The sequence below is a fragment of the Wasmannia auropunctata genome, unplaced genomic scaffold, assembly GCF_000956235.1.
Source record: "Wasmannia auropunctata unplaced genomic scaffold, wasmannia.A_1.0 LD334174.1, whole genome shotgun sequence".
NCBI classification, from domain to species: domain Eukaryota; kingdom Metazoa; phylum Arthropoda; class Insecta; order Hymenoptera; family Formicidae; genus Wasmannia; species Wasmannia auropunctata.
In genome coordinates, this window is record NW_012028716.1 from 1 (window position 1) to 17,612 (window position 17,612).

The following is a 17,612-nucleotide window of genomic DNA, read 5'->3' on the forward strand; positions in this document are numbered from 1 at the left end:
ATTTATCAAAAATAATCGGACTGTACACGTGTTTGCAAGCAAAGAAGTGATTCTGTGCGCGGGTGCTGTCGGATCACCACAATTGTTGATGCTTTCTGGTATCGGACCAGAGAAACACCTTACTAAACTAGGCATTGACGTCGTAAAAAATGCACCCGTTGGCGAGAATCTTATGGACCACGTAAATTTCTGTGGATTAGCGTGGACAATAAACACATCGATAAATTTACAATCATGCCTGCTGAATCCCGTTAATCCGTATATAAAGGAATTTTTAATAAAGCGAATGGGACCGTTGACAGTTCCTGGCGGTTTTGAAGCTATCCTTTTCGTCAACACAAAAGATCCAGAAAAACACAGTGGTTCACCGGACACAGGATTAATTTTTACCGCTGCTGTGCCGAAAAAATTGCTTAGCACTTATGCGCCAAATCTTAAAGATCATCTTTCTCAGGATTTGATCAACGATACTTGGTTTATTTGTCCAATGTTGTTGAAACCAAAAAGTCGTGGTAGAATAATGTTATTGGCTAATGACGTCAACGTTAAACCAGAGATCGTACCAAACTATTTGGATGATCCAAACGACGTCAAGACGATGATCGCCGGTATTAGAACTGCATTAAAAATTGGTCAAACAAAGACAATGCAAGCGTTCGGTTCTCAATTGGTCAATGTTACTCATACGGAGTGCGACAACTACGAGAATGATTCTGATGCTTATTGGGAATGTATGATAAGGTTATTATCTTCCACAGCTTATCACGCTTGCGGCACTTGTAAAATGGGACCTCGTGGAGACCCGACTGCTGTCGTCGATCCTAGATTAAAGGTATTTGTTTTAGAAAACGCACTTGAGTATTTGTACAAAAAATAGTTTGACATGTGTTTATGAAATTATATGCATATATTTGCAGGTGATTGGTGTTCAAAAATTACGAGTAGCAGATGCGTCCATCATGCCTGTAATTATATCGGGACATCCAAACATACCTACTTATATGATTGCCGAGAAAGCAGCGGATATGATAAAAAAAGAATGGGGTTACTTGAAAAAGTCGTGATAGTAACGAACTTTCATGAAATAATTATATCATATTTTTACTAGCCCTTTATAATTACAGTGAGCAAAATAATATTTCTCATAAATTTTGATTTACGAGAAGAAACCATACAGCACAGATAAAGGACACAGTATATTATATAATAGATTCTTCACCCATTCTAATGAAATGATTTCTTGAAAATGACCCAAGCGCTCCACGATGAAAAATAAATAAAATGTATTTTGTATTTTTACTTTCTAATATTGAAAATTTGTTTTCAATTTTTTATAATTCAAAAAATTTGTTCTACCAAATATAATACAAAAATATTTAATTCCAAACATTGTATAACACAATCATTTCAAATTCATATTCCAAAATATAGATTATAGATCAATTGGTAAACGGATGAAAATATCTTCATATGCGCGCTATTCTAATTGTACTAGTCACTAATAATCTCATTGGTATATTCCCATTACACATTTCCATCCCATTTATTTGCGATACAAGAGAATGATTATTAAATTAAGTAGATACGAAAGTAAATAGTAATGGAGAATAAATTGTGCAACTGCAGACGAATAACATTTCAAAATAGACGTATAAAGTTCTTTTATTTTACGATAAAGCTTCAATCCATTGTTTTAATAATCTATACGCATTTTAACTGTTTCTGCAATGAGTACGTACACTTACAATCTTGAAATTGGAAGTCCGGCTCACACATTGCAGAACATCGCATCGACGACTATTAACGGATTTATTTAGTTATTGCAGTGCCTATTAGCGGAAGTTATTTAATTATTATTTATCGTTGAAAAAAGCCCGAAGGGAGCCGAAACATATACAATTTGGAAAGAAGTTGAAGAATATGTAATATAATGAATAAATTGATTTAAGAATTTTTACGCATCAAGTCCTGCGTATTGACTCATAGTTGCCTTTTCTATTTGTATTATTTTAAAATTAAGAGTCAGATTATAGATTGTAATTTAGTAAAATTTTATTTATGTAAAGTGTGTATAAAGAAATATTATGATTTGTTATGCAAAATGTACGTGTGGCAAAATCGAAACTATATTCGAAAAATTTAGGCTTAAATAAAATAAATCAAATAAATAGGAATAAAGCCAATGTAAGCCGATACAGGATGAACGTATGTTTAAAATATATCAAGCGACGCAGTAGCGACGCGACGCCAAGTATATAAAAGTCGGGCGATGACCTGTGATATTAGATAAATACAAAAGTAAACGTTTCAGCTCCCATTTGAGCTCTCCTCAATACAATAAGTATAAATGGAAAGACCATTACATATATATATATATATATATACAGAAAAATATGCGTGTGCGACAAAATTTATGCTAATTGCTAACATTTCTAGTGGACGTATATATTTATAAAATTGTTATTATAGCCAACATAATCATTTTCTAAACTATACATTGACATAAACATATACATATGCTGCATAATCCTATCCTATCTAAAAAAAAAGGCATGTAAAGTCGATAACTCGCATTTCTCGAAATTATTTGCTGTCGCTTTTCCGCGATGCTGATTGGTTGTCTCGCTGCGCTTACTTCGTGTAAGTGACTGTGTCATTGCATTTTGACAGTCGTGTGTATTGAGGTTGATGTAATTGTAAATTATAATAAGAAGCTTTGCGCGCGCTATTTGACTTTTTTTTTATTTCTTACTATAACAACGTTTATAATGCATACAATTACATTGTATTAGACTATTAATCCTTCGATACGCACAACTGTCAAAATATGCAATGACAACCGAAGTTAGCGTACCGAGAGAACCAATCAGCATTGCGAAAAAAATTCAACGAAACTTTGAGAAGATTTCGAAAGATGCGAGTATTGATTTAATGCCTTCTTTTAAATAAGATTATGTTTTCTTAACAACCATTGATTTATTTTATTATTTTATGCTTACAATTATTAAATTATAGTTATTAAGTATAAAAAAAAAATGAATAATTTACAAAATATTTCATATTTCATGTCACAAAATATACCATAAAAAAAATGAAATATCTTGAAAACAATTTTTTTATAAGTCTAAATATTTTTATATGCAGAATAATTAGGAGGGTTATATTATGTAAAAAAAAACTACAATTTTATTTCAAAAAATGATATTGGTCTTTCTGAAACCTTGAAAAACCGATTTTTATCGACAATTAATTTTATCATTATTTGAAGAATACCTTTTAAAAATGTATAATCATTCTTCATCTGAAACATTTTCCACAATAATGCATCATGAGTCATTTTATTTTTATTAAAATGGAATACCATGTACATTAGAAATGTGCAAATAGTTTCTAATTCGAATCGAATCAAATTGAATCGCAGTGAATTCGATTCGAGTTTGTTTCCGAATCTGTAAGATTTGAAATCGAATAATTCGAGTCAATAATGGTTCGATTTTGAATCGATCACCTATATATTGATTTACTTTATTTATATCTTCTGCGTGACCAATTATTCTTATCTAATAAATAAATAAGTGTTTTTGATATGTATGTAATATATCCATAAAGATTAATAAAATGTTTGAAAGCATTCTAACTATTCTTGTATAAACATGTTAATATAATAATATATTTCCTATGTCTCTTTTCAAAATGTTACAGATCATTCGTAATAAGATGTAAATCAAAAAGAGGTCTTCAGTTTGTTTAAATTGCGTAAAATAATATAAATCATAAATTTTAATATTTATTACGTTTAAATTAACATGTAATGTGAATTTGATTCAGATTCAATTCGTATTCGAATTAAAGAGATTCGATTCGGTTCGATTCGATTTTGAACATGTCATCAAAAATTCGATTCGATTCGATTCGACTACGCAAATGCTTGATTCGCACACCTCTAGTATATATCTCCATTGGTGTCGTGTGCAATAATACTTCTTCTACGAAATAATTTTTCTTACCGAGTCTTGTGTGCAAGAGCCATGAGAATAGACGTCTAGTAAGGAGAGACACTAATTGCCAGCATATAAAGGCAATCTAAAGCTAATAAAAACGTATTTTGAGGCTTTCTAGTTCTTATTAAATCTATTATCGCGTATGCAGTGATCAGTGTAGTAAAGGTATGGATTTCAAAAAGACATATAAGCATATGTTGAGCATGCAGGTAAAATTTCTACTACTATTTTTACACTTTATTCCAGATATTCAAAAATCAATTAATATTCAAGTATGTTGAACAAGATACAGAGTCTCCTTTATATTCTCAATATCAACGCGATGATATTCATCAACTCGTTATATGGACACCCATGTTACAACAGTCTTCATGACAATAATAGTAGCGAATTAAAATTATCGAAATTTTTAAAACTAGATATGAAGCACTTCTTACTGCAGACCCAACATTATTTAAATCAAGAAACAGTGGACATGACACCACAATACGGAGACACGTTTGATTTTATAATAATTGGCGCTGGTACAGCCGGTATTCCAACAGCAGCGAGATTGAGCGAAATTTCTCAGATCAAAACGTTGCTGCTCGAAGCCGGATCCCACGAAAATCTTTATATGGACATTCCTATAACTGCTCCCAACCTATTGTTGGACAATAACATCAATTGGAACTACAAAACAAAATCGTCCAACAAATACTGTCGTGGCATGAATGGTAACAGATGCGTTTGGCCAAGGGGAAAAGTAGTCGGTGGCAGCAGTACTATAAACGGTATGATAGCTACTAGAGGAGGAGCTGAGGATTACGATCGTTGGGCAGATATGGGAAATGAAGGCTGGGCATACGAGGACATTCACAAGTATTTTAAAAAATTGGAAACAATGAATATTCCGGAGCTGAAGTCGGATACTATTTATCATGGTACTGACGGGCCAGTACATATCACTTCTCCGTCATATAAAACATCATTAGCAGAGGCCTTTCTAAAAGCTGGTAAAGAACTGCGATACCCGATAGTAGATTATAATGGAAAAAACATGATAGGATTCTCATATGTGCAAGCTACAATTATGAACGGCACTCGCATGAGTAGCAATAGGGCATATTTACATCCCATACGTAATCGCGACAATCTTCATATCATTCTTCGGAGTATGGTGACAAAAATCCTGATAGATTCTAGCACGAAGCGCGCAGTGGGCGTGGAATTTATCAAAAATAATCGGACTATACACGTAAATGCAAGCAAAGAAGTGATTCTGTGTGCGGGAGCCATCGGATCGCCGCAATTGTTGATGCTATCTGGTATCGGACCAGAGAAACACCTTACTGAGCTAGGGATCAAAGTCATCCAAAATGCGCCAGTCGGCGAGAACCTCATGGACCATCCGGTCTTTTTTGGATTGACGTGGACAATAAATGCATCGATAAGTTTAACATCATCAGAATTGTTCAATCCTATTAATCCGTATATGACGGAATTTGTAATAAATCGTACGGGACCCTGGACGAGTCCCGGATTTATCGAGACGCTCGCTTTTATCAATACAAAACATCCAGATAAACACAGCGGTCTACCAGACATCGAATTATTGTTTACTGGTATTCAACCAATAAATTGTATAATCCCAACATTGATAAATGTTAAAGATCCTCTCTCTCTATGGATTAAATATGGTGACTGTCATAGCTGGTTCACGCTGCCAATATTGTTGAAACCAAAAAGTCGTGGTAGGATAACTTTGTTGGCTAATGACGTCAACGTTAAACCAGAGATCGTACCAAACTATTTTGATGATCCAAACGACGTTAAAACGATGATCGCCGGTATTAGAACTGCGTTAAAAATTGGTCAAACAAAGACAATGCAGAAGTTCGACTCTCAGTTATTAAACATTACTCACACGGAATGCAAAAATGACGAGTATGATTCTGATGCTTATTGGGAATGCATGATAAGAATACAGTCTTCCACAATCTTTCACCCTTCCGGCACTTGTAAAATGGGACCACGTGGCGACCCAACTGCTGTCGTCGATCCCAGATTAAAGGTTTGCTTGAGAAAATGCATTAGAGTATTTATATATATTTATAATGAATATCATAAGCAGTATAACATGTGTTTATAAGTTTATATTCAACTTTTTGCAGGTGATTGGTATTTCAAGGTTACGTGTAGTAGATGCGTCCATCATGCCCGAAATTATATCGGCGCACCTAAGCATACCTGTTTATATGATTGCCGAGAAAGCAGCAGATATGATCAAAGAAGATTGGGGATACTTGGAGAAGTTACGATAGTAAAGTATATTTTATTAGCATTTTACTATTAGACAACAATATAAACGCATAAATTCCATGTATTATTTGGGATATATTTTTCGAAAAATTCTATTTAAGAAAAAGAAAAATTATTAAAAAAAGAAATTTTAATTGTTTGATAATATTAATAATTCTGATGTTACACGGTTTAAATTAATTATTTAATTAAAAGAAACTACAAAAAGTAAGAAATATAGAAATACAAATATTCATTTTGATTTTGGCGATTGCCAAAAATTTGTGATTAAAATATTATTTTGTCTTTTTAAAAACACGTTTTGTCATTTTTAAAACAAGGAAAAATATGTTTACATTAATAAATAATTATTTCGATTACTATACTCGCTTTTATCAATACAAAACATCCAAATAAATACAGCAATCTACCGGACATCGAATTATTGTTTAGTGGAATTGAATCAATAAATTTTAAAAAATTTTAACCCAATAATAAATTTTGAAGATTCTCTATCTCATTGTCAGTGAATCAAATATGGACAATATGGTGATTGCTATAGCTGGTCAGCCAGTATTATTGAAATCAATATGTAGTATTATAGTATAACATTATTAGCTAATGAAATTATTAAGTCAGAGAAACCGTACCAAATCATACCGAATTATTTTGATAATCCAAACGATGTGGGCTATGATCACCGTATTAGAACAGCATATTAAGAGTCAAACACAGGTGATGCAAGCATTCGATTTTCAATTGTTAAACGTAAATAAAAAATTAGCGCGATAGCTATAAGTATGACTCTGATGCTTATTGGACATGTTCGATTATTATCTTTCACACTCTATCATTACTTATGTATATGAAATGCAACTATGAATATGACTCTGATGCTTATCGAGAATGTATGATGTTATCTTTCACTTTATCACGTTTGCGGCACTTGTAAAATAGAATAGAAAATAGGAAAATTTAAACTATTTAATATATAATAATATATTAATAATATTTAATATATAATAACATATTAATTCTGATGTTGCACGTTTAAAATTTATTTTTATAATTAGATAACCGTACAAAAAAAAAGAATTATAATAATACAGGTAATTTTATGATATCTTTTTAAAAACACATTTTGTTATTTCCAGTTAAATGAAAGAAAAATACATTTTCATTGTCATATATATTATATTATATAAATGCATATATATGTGTGCATTTTGATTATTATACTAATTTTAATTTTTCTCTCTTAATATTTTCACATTCCTAATTATATATAATGTTTATCTTGATGAAACTGAACTATTGTCACCTATTCTCTATAAAATTAAATGTTAATGGACATTAAATAAAAAGTGAACGAAGCGCTTATGTATTTATTACATATGTTAGATTTAATTGGTTATATATAATCTTTTTTCTTTTATCATTACATTGCGTTACAAACGTTTAATAATATTAAACTGACAGAAACTTTAAACTGAATTTGTTGTGAACGCCAACGCACGTTTGTTATCAATCGAGTAAGAAAAATATATTGATGTTACGTGACACTCACTAAATTCACTTTAAAATCAATATTTTACTGTAACATTAAAAGATTATATTCAATAAAGTTACTTATCATATATGTATGCGACAATTTTACGAGCCTAACCTTGGGTCAAATTAATCAAACAGAACAGGTCACGTCAAAATAACGTTAAAAATCGTGACTGATAAAAAAAAAAAGATTTTTAAAGTAATCATTTCGGAGTTATTATTATGCTAGTATGATGTCATCGTGACTTTTTATTTTGCTTGGGTGTTGACATAATTGAATGAAAATGTAGATCAAAGGAATGCATCGAATAACATTCCACGAAATTTTGTTCGTGGAAAAACATGCAAGAAAACTCAGATTGTAAAAATTCCGCTGAAATTTCTGCCGTAGACTCAATATAATGTGGATTCTACTTTATCGTACATATACAGGGTGGAGCATCTAAAACAAAACATCGGAATACCTTGAAACTCAGCCCGGCAAGTAAAAATATTTTAGACTAAAGTTGTATGGAAAATTTTTGAAGGAAAACAAGTAATGGTAAAATCAATCAATTTTCGAAAAAACATTTTTGGTAACTGCGTAAGTTTTTCTGTTAGTCCGTTTTCGCGTTCGATTGTCGCACACATTATCTAACAATATCTGTCTCTTTCAAACGCAAAGAAATTGATGCTACTAGAGCTTCAAATATCTCAATTTAATATTATAATTATAAATGTTATTTGTGTTCTAGCAGTAACAAATTTTTGTAGATCAAGAAGCAAGTGTTATGATAATTTGATAATAACAAGAAAAAAAACTTTTAAAATAATGGCGGATTGCTTGAGTAAACAGATACTGTTAGAATAACATATGTTAGCGTTAATGCGCAATAATCAAACGCAAATACAGATTATAACAAGTATTACACAGATCTTTGAAGTTATATATAATATTTATGATAATAATTGAACTGTAAGTTCAATCAGTAAATAGTTACATTAAAGTATAAGAGTAGTATAAAAATAATAAATTATAACATACAATTTTATAAACATGTTGTATATGCGTTTATGAGTCCACTAGAAATGCGTTAGCAGAAACCAATCTATCGCACGTGTATGTAGCACATTACCTATTGGCACTTTAATGTTTCTTTATATCGTATACATAAAATGTTTCATAAATAAAATTGTAAATTTACAAATAAAGTTTCAAAGAGTTTACGCATATCTCTTTATAACAAAAAAGTGCAGAACGTATGACTATCGTATATAAAATAATTAATTTTGTTATCGTTATTACATATTTAATTATCACATGGTTACGTATTCTGCATATTTTGTAGTAATCTCTTTCTATTGTAAAAAAAATAGCAAACATGTAGCGTTACCAGGCGGATAGACGACTAGCGGATAGTTGTTAGCGTGATAAGGATAGTGCAAGATCTTTTCACTTATTTTTCAATTTGACCGAAATATGATTTCAGTTATACATAATTGGATTCGACAAAATACTTTTTTATTTAGTTAAAAACGTTTTTTTTTTATTAAAAAGAAAAAATAAGTGGTCAAAGTATGTTAAAATTATAACATTTTTAAAAAATCTAAAAACTTTATCATAAAGTACTTTTAAAATCATTCCATTTTTATATATCATTATGTATCGCGTTATAAACATTGAATATCATCATTAAAAAAAATTTTAAACTAAACTTTGATAACAAACGATGACGACTGAATTGACGTTTAATCGCACGTTTGTTATTAAACAAAACATTCAATAATTTAGTATCTTACGTGACACCTACAACAATCATTTAAAAGTCAGTACACATTTTGCAGTGGTCTTAAAAGGTAACATGCAATAAAGTCACGTTTTATTTGACAACATCACGAGCCTAACTTCTGATAGAGTTCCATTGACATAAACTCACAACTGAATCCAAATATGTATTAAAAGAAACGTATTGTACGATGACACAAAATTTTGTTCAAACTTTGTTGTGTGTACAATATAGAAATTTAAACACGCACTCGCGAGAAAACTTGGATCAGAAACATTTGGCTGAAAGTTCGGTTAGAGACTCAGTACAATGTTAATGCTTTATGCATACATATATATCCACACGCACAGCTAACTTTATATTTATCTAACAAATAAATCTTTATGCAAGTGGATATAATTAGTAATATAATAGTGATAATAATCAAAGATCAAGCACGTGGTATAATAGTGATAATAGTGGTCAAGCGCAGTGGTCAGTCTTATTTTTGTGTTCAACTGCTTCTTCAACAACTATTTGGATATGCTGAGTAAGGTGATGAGCCTCTTAATTCGTGTTCTTATTTTAAATGCCATAATCGGTTTATTACAATCTCAAGGACAATCCCGGTCAAATTGGTTCCGCAGACATTACAATAATACGAACAGACCGCAATTAATGAATATAATAGATCTGGGTATTGGAACATTGAAATTCTTGAAGCAAAATCAACGTTTTCGAAGTCAAGAAATACCGGATATGACACCGCAATACAGAGACACATTCGATTTCATAGTGATTGGTGCCGGCACGGCCGGCGCTACAATGGCCGCGAGGTTGAGTGAAATTCCTCATATCAAAATATTGCTGATCGAAGCCGGATCCCACGAGAATATGTTCCTGGATATACCTGTAACCGCTCCCCTTCTATCGTTGGACAATGATATCAATTGGAAGTACAAAACTAAGCCGTCCGACAAGTACTGTGTCGGTATGAAAGATAATAGTTGCATTTGGCCGGCGGGAAAAATAATCGGCGGTAGTAGTGTGCTAAATTACATGATAGCCAATAGAGGTGATGCCGAAAACTACGATCGTTGGGCCAAGATGGGGAGCGAAGGCTGGGCATACAAGGACGTTCTTAAGTATTTTAAAAAGTTGGAAACAATCGATATCCCGGAGCTAAAATCGGATATCGTTTATCATGGTACTGATGGACCAGTACATATCACTTCTCCGTCATATCAAACACCATTAGCAGAAGCCTTTCTAAAAGCTGGTAAGGAATTAGGATATCCAATAATAGTAGATTACAACGGGAAAAACGGAAGAGGATTTTCATATTCACAAACTACGATCATGAACGGCACTCGCATGAGTAGCAATAGAGCGTATCTGCATCCCGTACGCAATCGTGAAAATCTTTTTGTGACTCTTCAGAGCACAGTGACAAAAGTACTAATCGATCCTAGCACAAATCGTGCAGTCGGCGTCGAGTTTATCAAGAATAGTCGGACTATCCCTGTGTTTGCAAGTAAAGAGGTGATTCTGTGCGCAGGTGCAATCAAGTCGCCTCAGTTGTTAATGTTATCCGGCATTGGACCAGCAAAACACCTTACCGAACTCGGCATAAACGTCGTTCAAAATGCGCCAGTCGGCGAGAACCTCATGGACCATCTAGCTTTCCTTGGATTGACATGGGCAATAAACGCACCAATAGATATACAAACATATGAAATGATAAACCCCATTAATTCATATATGGCGGAATTTTTAATGAATCGAATCGGACCATTTACGATTCCGGGCACGGCTGAGGCTCTCGGTTTTGTCGACACAAAAAACCCAGACAAACATAATGATTTACCAGATATCGAATTACTGTTTCTTAGTATGACAATGAAAGATCTATTTTCACCGAAGGTACTCAATTTGAAAGATTCAATACATCAGGAATGGATCAAATACAGTGAAATCAATGGCTGGAACATTGTACCAATATTGTTGAAACCAAAAAGTCGTGGTAGATTAACGTTGTTAGCTAATGACGTTAATATTAAACCAGAAATCGTACCGAACTATTTCGACGATCCAGACGACGTCAAAACGATGATCGCCGGTATTAGAACAGCGTTAAGAATTGGTCAAACAAAGATGATGCAAGCGTTTGATTCTCAATTGTTAAACATGACTAGTATGGAATGCGACAATTATGAGTATAACTCTGATACTTATTGGGAATGCATGATAAGGATGATATCTTCCACGCTGTTTCATTATTCTGGAACTTGCAAAATGGGAGCGAGGGGAGATCCAACTGCTGTTGTCGATCCTAAATTAAAGGTATTTGTTGAAAAATTGGAGTATTCACGCGTAATATAATATGTAATATGACGTGTAAGTATTTATGACTTCATATACAATATTTTGCAGGTGATTGGTATTCAGAGATTACGAGTGGTAGACGCGTCCATTATGCCCGAAATTATATCGGCGCACACAAACATACCTGTTTATATGATCGCTGAAAAAGCTGCGGATATGATCAAGGAAGAATGGGGATACTTGAAGAAATTACATTAGATGCAATTACATTACTTTCTATTAATATTTTAATTTAGTATAAAAAACATACTGTAAATATCACACAAGGCGATATATAATACATGTATGTATGTATGTATGGTATATTGTGTCGATTTATGTGTTAGGCAACAACAAATCTGCGAAGGTTGCATATAAATAATATTACGATTTATTACTTCAATATAGATTTTACGTTTATTACAAATGTCACACATGTGTGAGCATTTTGCAAACAAAATAACTTGATCGAAGGAGAACCTCTTCGCAAGCTGTTACAGAGCAAGCTAGCATGTACACAGTGCACGTGATGCGAGTTGGCATGGCTGAAGCTTTCACACGCCCGAAGTAACCATATCATGACAACTTGTCGACAGTGATACAACTCTGCTACTGCTCGGATAGGCAACAAAAAGACAAATGATAAAACTGTGAAAAAGCACCTTTGCAAATTCGATCCTATATTCTAAAAGGATCAAAATATAAATTTTGTTGATTACTGACTACTTTTATAGATAACTATAATTATTTTTTATCTTATCAATACTAAAGAGAAAATTAAGAAACAGAATCAAATTTAAACGATTGTGTTTCTCTATGGGTTTTGCACTAAATCGAAATGTTTTAGCGAATGCAAAATCAATGAAGATTAGCGGCGTTATTATATGTACACGTGCAGACTCGATGGCTAAGATTGAATTAAATTCGGCCGTTTGCAGCCACGATTTTTAGCAAACTGTTCGACAACCGGTCGACGCGTGCGTGCGCGTCGACTCGCGCGCGCTCGTGCACACGCGGGACACGCACGCACACGCGCGCGCCGTAGCGCTCATCTATTTTCAGAATGTAGGCCAATTAATCCCGCCGCATTTTCGGCACAGAGGAAAAACGAAAACATTACAAGTGTCCCACGGAAATAGCCGCGGGGATAAATGTCCAAGTACCGGTCGGCTCTCCGCTCTCCGCTCACCGCTCTTCCCTCTCTTTCTCTCTCCTTCGCTCTCTCGCTCCTTCTTCTTCGCTAGCGCGAGGGTAGTGTCGCATAAACGCAATAATTTAATATGGAACATATGTAAAGCTCCGCTGGTTACTTCGACGCACTGCCACCCTGAAAGACGCCTGCGTGCGTGATATGTGGACGTTTGTACAGGAAATTCTACTTATATGCGTATAATATTCTAATTATACATCCTTAATTAAATTTGGAGATTTTTAGATTTCTGGATTTTTCTCTCACAAAACGTCTGCCTAGCTGGCCCTCCCACTTAACCGAAATTTAACGAATAAATTAAACGAGTAAATCTCGCAAACATTCTACGTTCATTGATATGTCGATCTCTAATGCAATATTTTTTAATTTATATAAATTATTTAATTATTTAATTAAGTGCGCGAAATCATTTAATGAGAGTTATCAACTAACTCCGAAGTGAAATATCTTCGCTCTATTTTACATTAAGTGTATAAGCAAAATGCACCAAGAGTGCTCTTGATCTCAATGACGATGGTTCTAATGGCATTTATACAAGCAATATTCAGCGTTTACGAGCGGATTAACCGACACGCGTAGTAAATGAAAGTGTCTTTCGAAGAGGAGTGTTGAGAAACACGCTGTTACGTGACGAGAAATAAATTTATTAACATTTAATGGTACGTATGAATGACAGGTATCGCTATCATGACATTTTACGATTCAGATTAGGATAGAGTAAGGTAAATTAAATTGATAGCAATTTTCATGTTAAACGATTACAACTCGGAATTGAGTTAAACGCGCACGACGTGAATTTCGTACTAAAGTTCGAATATTAATCGATTCGTACATATACAATAAGTGCAAATCAAATTAAAAGTAGGTTTTATAATTTGTTATGCATAGTTAAATAAGCCTATCGAACAACTGCATTCGAAATGGAATTTTATATAAAACTGTATAAACTAACGTACGTCGAAGCAAAAAATGAGCACATGTCAGAAACAATAGTTTGTTCACAGATCTTGGAACTTGACAGATAATCATAAATTCTGATAGAAACTATTTATATATTTTATCTTGTATATTTTATAAGTATATATGTAATTTTATGCAAATGTAATCCATACACTTCCCCGTTTGTACTATAATAACGTTTTGTTAGGGTCTAATTGTGTTCCAAGTTCCCATTCAGCAATTCTCTATGTTTCTCTCATGCATGCTTTTCTGGTTTTGGATAATGCAATAATTCCTCGAAATAAATGCCGTCTCGCCGAGTGAACGTAAGAGAGACAATGGCTGTAGAGACGGCTCGCGTATATATTTCATTTATCACGCGGGAATTGACAACGGCGCACGTCTTTTCGACGCGATCGACAGCGGCACGATCCTTTTTTCCCCTTCTTTTAACTTTTTATGCGAGAGCATTTACGGGCTGACGAAGTGTCAGAGGGAACCTCGGATGGGAAGTCAATTACGAAGATCGAGGCCGTATTGTGGTGGCATCAAGGCAGCCTCTCTTGGCGTGCGAGCGATCGAAATTGCACAGGCGGTCGACCGGAAAATAGGGCCGCGCCCTCCAACGCGCGCGCGATCTCCTGCCTCCCGAATAATTTATCCCAAAACGCATCGCGTCTTCGTGGCATTGTCGAGGGGCGAGAGAGGAACGCCCGAAAAAGCGAACGGACGGGACGAATGGTACGTTCATGTGCACCACGCGAGAATTTGGTCTGCCGAGAGGATCGATCGTCGGAAAGCGACCTGACCGCAAGCTATTGACAGGAGGATTAATCTCAGCTCCGTATTGCGGATCGCATGATTGATAAACGTTTGAAAATAGGCAGCAGCACGCAAACGACGGCTAAATATCCACGAGTCGAAATATCCACAGGCGTCTTTTCAACTCTATTAAATTCCTTAATCGACCGAACGTCATAAAAACGCTCGAAACCGCAACTGAATTTGCTTTTCAAGAAAGTCTCGTGTGATGCAAAAAGTATAAAATATACACATCTAATACGTGCAACAAAAGAACATCAACTACAATGCTACGTTATGTAACATATATATTTACATATATAATATATTTAAATAGAAAAATCATGAAATCATGAATCATATAAGAGATACAGTTAAATATCGATTTACTTTCATCACAAAAATAATTTTTTCCTCCTCTATCTCAGTGAGACTATGATAAACTGATTGCACATACGTTTGACATCGGAGCCTCTGAAGATTTATCATTCTCCTGGGGAACATCAGGAAGTTAAGAGAGCGAATATTCGATACACACAACGTCAAAGTGTGAGTTTGTATGTATAATGTAAAAAAGCTAACCAAACAGCTGGATATAACGGCATACTGGATTTATTGCTTTTATTGTCACCGCGCGCTGAATATCAAGTACCTGCCCAGAATCCATTGTTCAAGTGATCTCGTTGAACCTTCAAATGCCTTTATGTTCCGGTCATCTAAAAAAGCTCCTCTTATAATCATTATTTTTTTCAAAAAAAAAAAAAAAAAGATAAAAAAGAAACACAAATATGTACTGACAGTATTGATATCTTTTACGTTAAATAAACGCGATAAAAATGGAAATGGCCAATCTGTCATAAAGTATCTTCGTAAATAAAGATTCGCAATACCGGCTTGATGGAGGTTATTGCCTTCGTAGTGTATCAAGGCTTATTCACGGTATACGTTTTACTACCGACATGGAAAGGGCGGGCAGGCACGAGATGCGACAAAGCATTTTTTTTTTAACCCTTTCGCTTTCAGAGCGTTGTGCAAACTTTTAATAGAGTTTAAAGCACACGGGTGGAGTCAAGTTTTTAAATTTCAAAGCCGAGATAAAGTTTTTAGAAACCGGACAATATAGAAGCCTTTTAACTTACGTAGATAATCGAGAAGCAAGTGAATTACCGTGACATGGAATTTAAAGATGTAAAGAACATTATTTAAGTTAAACGCGAATAATTTTGTACCTATGCAATATGAAGAAATTAAATTAATGAGAAAAAACACTGAAGATCTCATAATTATATACCAAATAATTTTTATTTGCCATCAGCGTAAACCGAATTAAATTTCATTCTACGTTAACAAATATTAAATAAATCATATAAAGAAAGTTAAAGTATGAAATACAACAGAATTTTTTATCGCGCCGTTAACTAGAGTTAAAATATTTCGATTCGATTAAAATAATTTAATATGAAATAATTTTCTCAACTTTTCTTATGCCAGAGAAATAAGAGAAATTATTACTATTTCATTAAAGCAAAATTGTCCCGTCAGGTGTAAAAAGAAAATTCAAGGATTTTAATTAGGTACTTTCCAGCCAAAGAAGTACCGCAGTCTTTTTCATAGTCTCTTATTCCATTTTATTCAACTCGTTTCTACATTCGTTGTCAGCGGAATGACACTCTGTCCGATTATCCGGATTCTGCGCGCCAGCTCACCCTGCTCTTTTAGCACAGCTCGCGAGCGCGTCGGATAATCTCGTCAGTTTCCACGTACAACCGAAGATTTTCGTAGGCGCGATATATCGTCTTTACGCGCGCGAGCGTGCGAGCGCGCGGCCGTGGGGAGAAATGTTGCACCCGCGGAGGCGCGCAACACGGGTGGGCTATCTATAGCGGCGAGTGTAACCGAACGGAGACTCGGGTGTCACTCAAGGATGACAAAACTCATTAATACCGATCTGCTTAATGCCCCGTCTCGTGTCCGACATTAATCTGCTTAAAAATACCTGCCGGGGTGCGCGCGAGTGACCCGCCATTTTAGATCATCCGTGTCGGTTTACTTTGTAAGAACGCGCGTCGGTATACCTCTCCGCTCCCGTCGGAGATCGCGGAACACGCGCCGATCCTAACGTTTAATACTCGCGCAGGCTGTCGCCTTCGCTCTGGAAATGCTGCTCGGCCGAGCAACTACGATGAAGCAGCAGTTTGAAAAGGAAACGGAAACGACGAAAGTTTCGATCGTGGTCGAGTCTTATCGCGTCTGTTTTGAGAGCCGTTAAACTATTTTAGATGAGTTCGCACGACCAATCGTGACTGAGGCGATATGAGATATTATTTTTGTATCTGACCTATAGTCGCCGGCAACATCATCGATATATTACTGCACGGTAAGCATGCACTTAAGGTTTCTATACATACAGAGTAGGAAGAAATTAGTCCTAGACCCTTAACACGGACACATATTTTTTTGTAAAGCAACTTGTAACTTTCTTTACATCGATTGATACACCTTATTATTCTGTGCATAAAAATATTAAGATTATCGAAAATTGAATATTTTACAAGATATTTTGTACTTTATGTTAAAATACTGTAATATTCATGTTTCATAATTCGAAAAGTCCTGGTCGAAAAAAATACTTAATTATATAGTTTTGGAAAGCTCTCAAAATAAGTTACAAGAAAAAAATACAATAAAAATGGAGGTTTTCAGTAAAAAATTTCAAAATAA

The 17,612-nt window shown here is 34.3% G+C and overlaps 3 protein-coding genes across 4 annotated transcripts; all 3 read left to right on the forward strand.

The window, feature by feature from the left end:
• Positions 1–4: 4 nt before the first annotated feature.
• LOC105459627 (glucose dehydrogenase [FAD, quinone]-like) lies at positions 5–1,329 on the forward strand (the record flags this gene model as incomplete). The annotated part of the gene is made up of 2 exons (XM_011705804.1): positions 5–832; positions 918–1,329. Coding segments are annotated over 2 exons (975 nt in total), but the record flags the coding sequence as incomplete, so codon positions are not given.
• Positions 1,330–3,920: 2,591 nt separating this feature from the next.
• On the forward strand, positions 3,921–6,443 carry LOC105459617 (glucose dehydrogenase [FAD, quinone]-like). Its single transcript, XM_011705786.1, has 3 exons — positions 3,921–4,166; positions 4,248–6,054; positions 6,155–6,443. Exons 2-3 carry the CDS (start codon positions 4,276–4,278, stop codon positions 6,302–6,304), a joined length of 1,929 nt encoding a protein of 642 aa, XP_011704088.1. The 5' UTR covers positions 3,921–4,166; positions 4,248–4,275; the 3' UTR covers positions 6,305–6,443.
• Positions 6,444–9,827: 3,384 nt separating this feature from the next.
• On the forward strand, positions 9,828–12,575 carry LOC105459618 (glucose dehydrogenase [FAD, quinone]-like). Of its 2 annotated transcripts, XM_011705788.1 has the most exons (3): positions 9,828–10,127; positions 10,197–11,920; positions 12,011–12,575. In XM_011705788.1, the coding sequence occupies exons 1-3, from the start codon at positions 10,121–10,123 to the stop codon at positions 12,158–12,160; spliced, it is 1,881 nt and encodes a 626-aa protein (XP_011704090.1). In that variant the 5' UTR covers positions 9,828–10,120; the 3' UTR covers positions 12,161–12,575. The 2 variants fall into 2 exon arrangements, with proteins under 2 accessions (XP_011704090.1, XP_011704089.1); XM_011705787.1 differs by having other exon boundaries at positions 9,828–11,920.
• The last annotated feature ends 5,037 nt before the right edge of the window (positions 12,576–17,612 follow it).

Coding starts and splice junctions, on each gene's coding strand:
- LOC105459618 (XM_011705787.1), top strand. CDS start 10,121: ATGCTGAGTAAGGTGATGAGCCTCTTAATTCGTGTTCTTATTTTAAAT. Junction 11,921..12,010: donor TTGTCGATCCTAAATTAAAG/GTATTTGTTGAA, acceptor AATATTTTGCAG/GTGATTGGTATTCAGAGATT.
- LOC105459617 (XM_011705786.1), top strand. CDS start 4,276: ATGTTGAACAAGATACAGAGTCTCCTTTATATTCTCAATATCAACGCG. Junction 6,055..6,154: donor TCGTCGATCCCAGATTAAAG/GTTTGCTTGAGA, acceptor AACTTTTTGCAG/GTGATTGGTATTTCAAGGTT.